The sequence below is a fragment of the Branchiostoma belcheri genome, unplaced genomic scaffold (assembly GCF_001625305.1).
Source record: "Branchiostoma belcheri isolate BF01 breed outbred unplaced genomic scaffold, Haploidv18h27 scaffold115, whole genome shotgun sequence".
Lineage (NCBI taxonomy): Eukaryota > Metazoa > Chordata > Leptocardii > Amphioxiformes > Branchiostomatidae > Branchiostoma > Branchiostoma belcheri.
In genome coordinates, this window is record NW_017802547.1 from 40,041 (window position 1) to 51,713 (window position 11,673).

Consider the following 11,673-nt stretch of genomic DNA (forward strand, 5'->3'; position numbering starts at 1 on the left):
CGAAAGATACTCAAAACACGCTAAAACATTTTCAACAATATTACGCACCAGCTGCAGTCCACTAAAACGCTGAAACAAAAATCAACACCTTTTGAACACGTCAGTGAAATATACAGCCCCACGGATTGCTATGGATTTTCATGACAAATTAGTCCAAAGTTTGTTTACGTTTCTGTTGTCAACAGGATTTAAACACCCCCTAAACAGTGTTGATGTGATATATAAGAGTCGCTGAAAGTAATTAAGGTTTTGTCCATGTACGAGCCATGTACCGTGTGCTGTTTCTGTTTATACAGTATTGGAGAACGCATACACAACAGCAGCTTGATAGTAAGACATACCATAGCCTCAACGTCGTCCCTCTTGGAGTTTTGTTTTTGGGAACCCAAAAACTAGACATGTAAAAGCTATTTCTTACTAATTTCGTTCCCTCTACCTCTACTGATATTTGGTTCCTCAGAAGTTGGTATGAATTGGTGGTGTTTAAAGGGTTTTTTTTTCATGAGCACTACGATGTTATGAAAATAACCCTGAAAATAAGAACAGCAATAAGCTAGACCTGGCCTCCCATCTGTCTACATATATGAGTGCGGTGTGTGGTTGCTATGCCAACAGTCGTGTGCGCAGACGATACTGTAGGAGTAACCCCAAACAACGAGGCAGTCGCCGAAAAACATGACACAAATCTCCTCAGACACGCCAGAAGGAAGCCTTTAGAAAGCTCACGGATCGCCACTTAGTGAGATATACACTCTTTTGTAGCGATTTATGAGTGACAGGGGGCGGCTGACCGCAGAGCATGCCCTATCACGGCCCATCTCGTTTTTTTGATCCCCATTTGACGTCATAGTTTAGACAGGTGCGCGGGACGTGCAGGATCCGGACAAAAATGGCGGACGCGAGCCGAGTGAGATTATCGTCCCACAGGCGTAACACCGTATCCAAGGCGCCGAATAATTGTTCTCCTTCTCTCTGAAAAGGCGGGCCACGATTTGTTTTACCACACTTTGTGGTGATGAATATATGACGTTATTTTTTTTCTTCAACGGTTTGCCAGGACGACATGAACAATGTTGGGAAAGATTGCAGGTTGGATAGATCTATTACTTACAATACATTCGTCACGAACATGCATAAATAAGATTATAAAACTGTTTCTGTCTGCTTATTACGAATTATATGCCACGTGTATATTATATATACAGGGCTAATCAATCTTTTTATTCTTTTTTATCACTCATTATTCATTTTCAGTGGGTGTCGCGTTATTCAAATGAAAACAGCTCCTACAGGGCAGACAATTCGCTATTTCATTTTTCTAATCTTGTGAGTTTCATAGTACCGATTTTTTATCATTATATAATGGCTTACAGACAATTGATATAATTCCTATGCACCCTCATATATAATTCTCATCTAGCCACTTGTTTTTAAATCATTGATAAGTGTAGGAATCACAAAATTCCGTCGGTAGGACGACATACAATTGCTATAGAAGCAAAAGCATTAAACATCATAGGCACTAACTTATTTGATATACATTGAAAGTAATATATATTTACAGACACACTTGTAATGTCTGAAATATTCATTGCAACAAGACATGATGAGTTACACTTGTCACATTGAAATATAAAAGACGGGGATCCTTCAAAATCCTACTGCAAATAAGTTGGATTGAATCCTTGCATTTCTTGTAACTTGTCGCTGAAAATACAGGACAATTTTGCGCGTAAATGTTTGCCACAGCGGCTATGATTATGTAACAGCAATATTCGACTTAAAGTACATCTAGAGTTTCCAAACTACCTATGACTTTCCGAGTCTAGAATGACCAGTTTTAACTCATGACGTATACTTATGGCATCAAATGTAACCGTTCTTATTCAAGAGTGTCCGGGGGAGCAAATGCATTTTAGGGACGCTTTATGATAGAAAATAACTTAGAAATCATCTAGCACTAAAAGACGTTAAACACCGGAAGAGATTTAGAAAAAAAAGCAAAAATCTAGATTAAAAAAAAGACATAAATCAAATTACAGAAGAAATGAAGTTTTACCATGGTATACATATAGCATACCAAATTTGTGGTATTTTGGGTACGTAAAATCGCTGTCACAGCCGTCGTAAGGTAAGTTTCGACAGCAAAACAGTTCAGTCTTACGACAGTCGTGGCACAAAATCTAGCTGTCCGACGACAGAAAGCTAACCGTAGATTCTTGTCGACGATTAGTTCTAAGGTAGTGTCGATGAAAATCCTACGACCAAAAAATGTACAACGATGCCACAAGTACATGTGTAAAGCACTGCACAGACATGAGATTGAGAAAGCACTGTAGAGTTCTGTATGGAAAAATACCACTCGTGCGTCCAATTTCTTCATTATTCATAGAATATCACAAATCTTTATGGCTATGAAACGAAGGCATCCAGTGCAGTTTTTAGGGCCTGGAAACCCGATTTTTTCACAGCCAGTATTCTTGTCATTTATCTACATAGTGAGTTGAAACCACACTGTGCCAATGTGTATTGACCCTCATGGAGCAAAAATTTGCAAAATTCTGACGGAAAATGGTTACTGGAAGGGCCTTGGGTTCATTTTAGGGTATCACTCAGAAAATAGAGGACTCCTCTTGGGGCTTGTTTTTGCAGTTTTAAATGCCCAAAGTATGAAATGCTGACTCAAACGTGCTAATGTGAAGCAGTATGTGTCAATATCACAAAGATTGCCTTATTCAGAATATTTCCAGTCTTGCTGCCCCGAAATCGCATTGGATGCCTTTAAGAGTTTCACGTCTGGCAGTTTTCCGTGTTATGGTTGTTACGTTACGCCCATCCTCTATGCGCACTCTTCTTCTAGCCCACCGCCATGTTGTTTTTCACTCGCATGGTTCTGAAAAGCGCCCATGCAGCATATGCCTATAGTCTCCACTAGACTAGTCATACTGACTGAGAAGTACGGTATAGTATAGTAACATCTAGCCAAGTAAGGAGAATAATTTAGGAGTTTGGCCATCATAGTTTCATTTTCTCGAGCAATGTTAATCTTACCGTGAGCTCACTCTCTTCGCCAATATCCATCCTATTTGTTTGCCGAATTCTACTATCCATAAAAAAACCCATTAGGAAGGCATTGTAGAGGCTAGTATGGCTACCTCCAAAGTAACCAACCAACAAAGACATACTTTCTTAAAATATATATTTTTTTATGTATATCTGTCACGGTTAAGATCATGCAAAGATTATGAACTTTCTACGTATACCTTAACGAAAGACCTTTTACACACATACTTTATACATGTACGTACAATGCTGTGCATTATACATTTCAACGCACTGTTAAAATTCAAGTTCTATCCGTGGTTTATGTGGTTATAGTGGCTTGTATAGTTCTATCATGAAAATAACCAGAAATTGGGCTAAAAAGAAACGCAATTCTGAGATGAACAACAAAATAAAAAGCCGGAATACCTGTGTTCATGTACAAAGTAGATTTTCTTTGAATATGGTTCCCCTGCTTTTTTTACGACATCAAAAAATTTGGCACTATCATAGCATAGATTTATAATTTTAGAGGCGAAATTTGATACAGTTAAATCAGTTATGTGTACATAAGAACATTTAATGCAAACTAGCAGTTAATACGATGTCGTTTAAAATACTGATTGACATACATTTCGACTTCTAAAGTTTTGATTGCCAAATACAGGTAGGTTTACGTTGCAACATTTTTGCAAAAAATCTTAAATAACGCTTCTACCTTCAAGGATGCATTGAAAATCAGATATTTACACGTGTTCATAATAATGATAATCTATAAAACAATATCAGCCGATTGATATAGAAATGTTAAATATTTGCAACATAAGTGCTCACAGCGTTTACACATATATACACCGGTGAGTGGAATGACTACCCACGCACATGTAATAAAATGGATGAATGAAAGACGTTTATTGTACATTTTTGCTCATTGCTAACTAAGTACAGGTCACGGCAAATAGCGATGGTAGACTAAAATATATCTATAGTAAAACTACACATGTACAGGTTCTGCTTCTTCTCGCTTCTTAAGACAGTTGTAAATGTAAGAACAGATGGAGCTTATAGTACGACGGTTATCGGGTTTCATGAATATAAAACGTTTCTCACAAGATCTATGTCTTACATAGAGCTGCTCTTATAGAAAATTCCGGCCTGTGTACCCCAGTGACAAGTTTCATTTTGCATGTCAATTCGTTACAGCTGCATCAACACTTGTGTGGATTTAAGTTACACAATTCCAACCGTTTTTGCCAGTTTAAAGAAAATATCACCGCCTGTCTTGTTTTCTTTTTCATTCACGTTGATCTACCAACGACCATGTCGGCACAACGTTAACATTAAATTCTACACTCTCTTACTGGAATTTCGACTCTTCCAACAAAATATTCTTTGTCTGATAGTATTAAACGTTGCCATTTTTCTGAAATTAAATTTGTTGATTCGTATTTGTAAAACGGCGACTGGTCTAAAGGCCCGGAAGGTACAGCTGATCTAGGCCTAGTAAAATAACAAAAAAAGGCCTCTTCAGTGACTGATGCACATTTGAATGTGTGCGTTTTGACATTTTTACCTCAAAATCCATGGCTAACCCCACGGCGTGGCTTGCTTATGTTACCGCCCTAAAACATAACATACGGCCGATGACGTTCTTCTTGTGACTTACTGTCGCAGATGCAGTAACGCAATACTGGAAAGCGTACATATCCTAGTCTCCACCAGAGTCCTTTGCAGGCCGGAGAAATAGTAGAAATTGGCCTAATAAGAATGTCACTGGCTAGGGGAGTTGGACGGCCATAGAGGGTCCAGTTAGCCTTTAGATCTATGCAGGCAAACTGGACCCTCTATGCTATGGCCGGCAAACTCCCATGGCCAGCGACATTAATTTTTAGCCCGATTTGTACTATTTCACCGGCCTGCAAGGGAGTCTGGTGGAGACTAACATATCCACTGTTGTACTTTTTGGATCTCGGTGTAATATTGTTTTTCCATTGTTCACCTACCTGAAAATCTTGAGATTTCTAAAATACGCCTAAAAGCCGCCGAAAACTAAGCATATGCTTCGCAATTATAAAAAAAAGAGTCTGTAAAACATGGCTATCGTGAATGTTCATTGGTCCTATGGGATAGAGTTCTCAAGAATTTGCATACCGAGATTTGGATGAAAAAACACATTTTTGTCCCCAAAGAAATGAGCGTCTTTAGTTCTTGTCAAATTATTCATGATAACCGGTGACTTTCAGCCAATCGCTGTTTATTTTGGGTGCATGCGACCAATCAAAAGGCTCGTGTGACATTGGCAAACAAACATGAGTACAGGGTACAAAGGAGGTCTCCGTTTTATAAAGTCCACTGCCTAGCCGCTGTGTTGTGAGATCTCTTCATTCAAAACCAGTCAGGACCAACGAAGACACCACGTTTTTCTCCTGGTGGATAGAGGGGTGTCTCAACATGATGACAGAAAGCATCAAGTCTTTTCGTATTGACGACCTCCTAGCGTCGGACCGGCGCAAGCTGCAGCGAGCTTCGGGGCTAGGCGTGTGGAGTCCCCGGCAGAGAAGCCCGACCGCCTCGGAGCCAAGTCCACGGGGCGGTCCGGACACCCCGCCCGTCTCACCCTTAGCCGAGGAGAGTTCTAAGATGTCGCCGCCGTCCAGCTTCGTCCCGAGACCGGGTCTGCTTCACCTGCACCCGTCAGCCGGCCTACCCCTGCACCCACACCCCGCCTACAGCCAGCACCACTTCCCGTTAACGGCTAACGGGGCGCACCACTTCGGCTTCTCGGGCTTCCACCCGCATCACCCCGACCATCTCAAAACAGCCATGCCGTTCGAGTGGGTCCGAGCTGCGGGGATGATCATGCCCAGAATGGATTACGGAGGTACAAAACTTATAGTTTCTTTATAAATTCCTGGCAGAAGATAAAAAAACGTAATCCTACGCAGAAAAGGATTCAGTTTAATTTTTAGACATGTCAGGCTAACTACGAACCTATATGTGAAGATATCTGAAATCTGATTTTTTAAATTAGAAATATACCTAAATTCATAAAGCCAGCATATGTACATCACTACATAGATCTATGGTGGACAGTTGATGTTAGCGTTATTGTTGTCATCAGAAATCTTTAAATTTTATACGTGTAGGCTAAATATGATGATGTGGGAATACACATGTATTATAGGTCGTTTTAGGATAACCATAATTTGTGTTTCTAGAATAAGTATAATTGGATAATCATCGTAGAGCTTATATTGTGGTGATTCTTCTGGTGACTTTGAGTTTTGGCTTTTTTACGAATTACAATCGCAAATGAAAAGATTCAACCTTTTCCGGAAGACCAAAGAAACTTCAAACATGTCGTTACAAAGAGATGACTACGTTCGTCTAAAGTGATACATCTATTCAAGGGTAAGAAATTACAATAACAAGGTTCTAGGAGGAAGACTTCAGGGGTGGTCTGGTCCACATTGTTGCCGACCACACTGTGAGCGTGAAAACCCGGCCTTTCGGCCCGAAACGACCGCATAATGAACATTTTATTGGCGACTATTGTCAGAAGAAGTCGTCCCTTTCAAGAACGGGATTGGCGTGAAAATTGGAAATTTTCCGTTTTTCTACGCTACACAAATTGATTATTTGCATCACTGTAATCAGCAATTTTGCAACCGCCTTTCTTACCTTAGTGTTTTTCCATACTGGATAGAAAGGTCTTGTATAATACTAGTACTTGTTTAAAACAAGTTATAAAGCTACATTCTCCTTTACATTCCTCTAAAGACAGTTATAAAATAGTTTCCTTTACCTAACTGCGAATATTGAATGATTAGGATGTCCACCAATGCCACAACGTGCTGTGTACAGGCAATTTAGTTCCTTAAGTTCCAGATGGTTTGACCAAGAAGGTCCTTAGGAGACTGCGTGTTCCTTACCGTATCGTAGCATGCTTTAGAAGGAACCACGTCATCGGCAATGACAACCCCAAGTCCCACAAAGCCCTTCTCAAACAACCAGATTCCCCGAAAAAATGCGGCCGCGCGGCGCGGGGGATTACCACTATTTAGCGACCCGCTCACACTGTTTACACCCATTGCACACCTGAGTTCGCACCTGCGAGAACACAATAAATCACCTCACGCTTTGAGTGGCGTGTTTTAAAAGGTGGACTTTGGTGGGAATTGCTTTCTAATAGCCGAAAGATCCCGCCATTTCCGAAGATGGTGACGAAGAATGCCGAAGTCAGGTTTAATCTGTAACCGTTTAGAAGTTAGCGCTGCCACAGGTGAGGCTGTGGGCTGGTTGTTGGATCAGGTGTGTGGATATGGAGTAGGTGGATGTTATGTAGAGGTAAACAAGTCGACAACACACAGCACAGTGTTGTGGCGTGGTTAACACGGAAATTACTATAGGTGTAGGACACCTGACTTCCCCAATGCAAAATTAACTTTACCAAACGTGCCTGTTTAGATGGAGCCTCCCTTGAAAATACAATTTTTCCTTATAGCAATGTCTGTTTGTTGGAGAGATCGGTTCACAATTTTCAGCATTTGTTTTTATAGGTTAAACAAACAATACGGACGATGTTTTTGTCGGCGCTTTAGACATGTAGCAAAGAATCTGCCAATTTTGTAGTTTAGGTAAAGTAGAAGAAGAAGTTCATTTTACCGTAGATAGCGATAGAATCATTCTTTTCAGTTATGTGTTAAGTAAATTTCCCCACTTCAAATATTTGAATAGTACAGACAAATTTATATTCCTTATAACCTTCGACAAACCAACTCTAACTAATCATAAAGTCTCCTATATTTCCACTATTGTTATATTTCAACAATTTGCGCAGTTCATATGACAGTACTGGCATGTCCAGGACTTAGGGCTACGTAAAGAAAATGTATACTAGTATAAATTCCTTGCAAAATTGAAATTTATTTCGTATGATTTTCCCAATGATATCAGTGATATGCTTAACATTGTACTCGTGGTAGATAAAAATTGGAAGCAAACTGGAGAATAAAAATAAAGAAGATTTTCAAATAGAGCGAAGAACCAACGGCAAAGAACTTTCTATGAGGCAAAGGATTTCATGGTCGTGCCGATCGGAAGTCGACATTCAGACCACACAAAAGACTCAATGAACCGGCCTAATCCACCACCACAATGCCCCCAAAGGAAAGCTCGCTTAAATTAATTTCATATTGAGAGCGGCTTGTCTTTTAGAAATAGGCTTATGGTCCGCCATGTGATTTTTGTCCGGTGGAAAGATTTCAGAAAACCTCCGTCTGTTTATAATAGATAAAGTCTTGGACTTGTTAACGTCATGTAATCTCTCACGTTTGGTATCTAAACTAAAAAGAAATATATCACACAACCTACGGTGAATGTGACAGACGTTTGAAAGTTCAGTTTCCGAGACGTTTTACAATTCCTGACACGTTTTTTTAAATGAATTGAAGGCAGATGTGTATTCCAGACAAACTAAAGGCACGCGCGGTTAGAATTTCAGATGTATTTCACACCAAAAAGCAGGGGTCAGCGAAAAGAAAAGGAGTCATTTATCGTTCGCCCGTACCTGTTTTGTCCCCGTTCTTTTGAAAGCAAGTGAAATTGGCCGTTTTCTTTGTGCCGGGGACAATTTGTATCAATTTAGCTTTGGTTCAGCGCTGGTTAATTGAATCAGCAACTGCCGTATGTCGGCGAGAGCGCGTGGCCAACAAAGACTTCAAACGGGAAAGTTGCAACAGTTTTGATTGTCCAACAATGGGACACGGTTTGCATAGCTGATAAAATTACATCTGCATCAAAAGAGGGGGAAATGGTTTGAAATGGCCCCCTCCCGACACCGAGGGGTTGTGATTCTAATCTTTCCTGTCACCTTTTTAATGGGTTTTGTACAGATTTCATGGGTTTTACGCACCTCGTTGGATCACGCAGCGCAAAACGACCCGTGAAATTTGCGTTAGAGGGGGGTATGAGAAATGCCTATTTACAAGGAAAATACAGAAAAGATTTTCACGTTATGTTTTATATTCAAGATACATGTACTGCCGTCAAGAATATCGTTTATGATTCAATGTGAAGTAGCAAAGGAAGGAAACGTAGCAAGTCGTATTTGAGAGATAAGAAAAGGAGAGTACATACAATTCCGTGTGTGGCCAATTCATGACCACTTATTTGTCATTTTAATCATTTTTACACATCCAGGCATTACCGCACATCCATCTGCAGGTTCCCACAGACATTACAAATTTGCCACTTTTCCTAATGAACCGTGAAATCTACAGATAATCAACAGTTGAACAATTTTCCGCCACTTAAAGAGGAAGGAACCTAGGAAGGTTCTTACTATCAAACAGATCAATTGGTCGGCTTGTATTAGAACTATTCTTACTCATAACTAGTATATATGTCAAGTTTAGCCTCTATCAGGCTTGGGAGGCGGCTGGAAGAGTAGAAATTGGCCAGATAGAGAGATAACATGCCATGGGAGTTGGTCCACTAGAGAGTACATTTTGCCGCTATTTGACCAATTTTTACTCTTCCAGCCGCCTCCTGAAGCCTGGTAGAGGCTATGTCAATTCTACAATATCGTTGATACATACGTTGTTATAAGTTAGCCTCGTGCGTAGTCTTCTAAGGGTGCAGCGTTGTTTTTTACAGACCCTTAGGGCGGTGGGTTATTTTCGGGGAAGGGCCTTGTTCTCTACTAGGCTAACAACGCGGGTTTCAAGAACAGTGCAATTTAGCCTCTGACGTATTAGACAACATTAGCCCGTGTAAAAATGCTTATGATCACCTCCTCCAAATATAAACGCCGTCGCTTTAAGAAGTCTGCCACGGAGGCTACCCGCCAGGCGAAATTTTACTTTTCACGTGAAGAAAACAATTTAGCTGTCACAGGCCTGACACACTGAAAGAGTGATTCAGTAATTTCCGACAAAAAGTGTTTCCGCGAATATACTGGCCGACAGATGGAGCGGAAGCGGAGAGAACATTAGTCTGGTCCCAGATACGCCCCTTCCTCGATAGCCTCTTTAGAGGAACAATAGTGCAACATTTCCTTCATACGAGCTAGTCAAACCTCCTTCACATGGCACAAAAAACGGGACGCTTTGGTTGCCATGAATCGACTGGAAACGTAAGAAAAATCTAGCACATTTACTTGTTTTTTTAATACAATTTTTGGTTTGCCGAAAATCAGAAGAACAGAAACTCACACACCGAGCATGGTTTTCTTTGCGGTCGACAATTTGAATGAATAACAAGCTAAGGCACATTTCACAGTCGTAGTTTGTATTAGCAATAGTTTTATTATCTTAGTAGATTTTTTTTCTTCAACCAGTTCCCCCAATGTATCGTTTGACAGAATTCATTCACCATCCTAAAGATGATTTATAACGAAGCAATTACGTCAAAATTATTAAACCAATCCTATTCATAAATCCGTACTCATCCACGCATTTGTGGCTCCTTTTGCAGCCGCGCTTCTAAATCGCCGGGCTGTTTATCTTGCCCACATCCCATTCCCCCTCGTTACTTTCCTGCCATGTCATAATTGGGGTAATTACCAGCTTGAATGCCACGGGATATTGCCACTTTATTAACACTTGTGTGATAACCCCAGTCGACATGGTCAAACATCGAAACGATCTATCATCCAGCGGTCGTGGCGACGCCGAAATTTAATATCCACATTCGCACGTCTCCGTTTGAACAGTAATCAGGGGGAGTTCAGAAAGGTTTCAGCTCCAATTGAGCGGAAAATGTCTTCGGCAAACAGTTAGTTCAGCAGCGGGCGGCTTGCCTGTGAGAAGCACGTCTCGGCAGCCTGGTACCAAACCGCATGATTTCGCATGGAAGCAGCAGATCATGACTTGGTGAAAGAAGCGAGCTTCGTGACCAACAACAGCCTCCTGTAGATCTGACAACCTAATGGCTATCAGATGTTGCTAATGACTTGGTTACGTCAAGAGCCTGTCAACTTGTGTCAAACCCCAACTTCTTATGTCGACAACGTTTACTTACACGTTCCTTCCTACATTGTGGCATGGCTTCACAAATTGAAGTTAAACAGTAGCGGTTAACGTTACACTCATTATGATTGTGTGGCACGGTGGTAAAATCTGGGCTGCAAAGTTCCCACATGTCATAGAACCCGAACTGTGTTCGATCGTGTTCGATCTGGGGAATTCGAATCGAACCCGCGTTCTATTTCGGGGTCACCTGCGGTCATTTACTATAAAGCGGCAAAACAAGCCTTTCTACCTCCGTGCATTGCAACAGATAAAAAACAACACTTTTCTATAGATACAAACAGTTTCCTGGACAGTACATGTCCGCTATTATTTTTGGTGGACATGTAACATGTAGCGAAGCTACTGTCGTATCCTTGAGTGACCTTGAATACCGTAATGATTCTTTACACCAGTATGAATAACACAATGCACACTTTCTGGCGATATGACATGTCTCCAAAACTCGTTCAAACCTGGAAACATGGAGAGTCAAACGTACCCCATTTACGGCTCAAAATGACTGTAACGGTTGTCCCGAAAATCGTGTTTTAGGGATTTTTTAAAAATGGCCTCAATTTTGAATTATGGGTAATTTAGTGAGAAAAATGTCAAAAAATGC

The 11,673-nt window shown here is 40.7% G+C and overlaps 1 protein-coding gene across 1 annotated transcript in view; it reads left to right on the forward strand.

Annotated features, from left to right (window-relative positions):
- Positions 1 to 5,386: 5,386 nt before the first annotated feature.
- Positions 5,387 to 11,673, forward strand: part of LOC109462363 (motor neuron and pancreas homeobox protein 1-like) — a 16,255-nt gene continuing 9,968 nt past the window's right edge. The window contains exon 1 of the mRNA XM_019758905.1: positions 5,387 to 5,923. Coding sequence (XP_019614464.1) covers positions 5,494 to 5,923 — 430 coding nt within the window. The 5' untranslated portion in view covers positions 5,387 to 5,493. The remainder of the gene's footprint in view (positions 5,924 to 11,673) is intronic.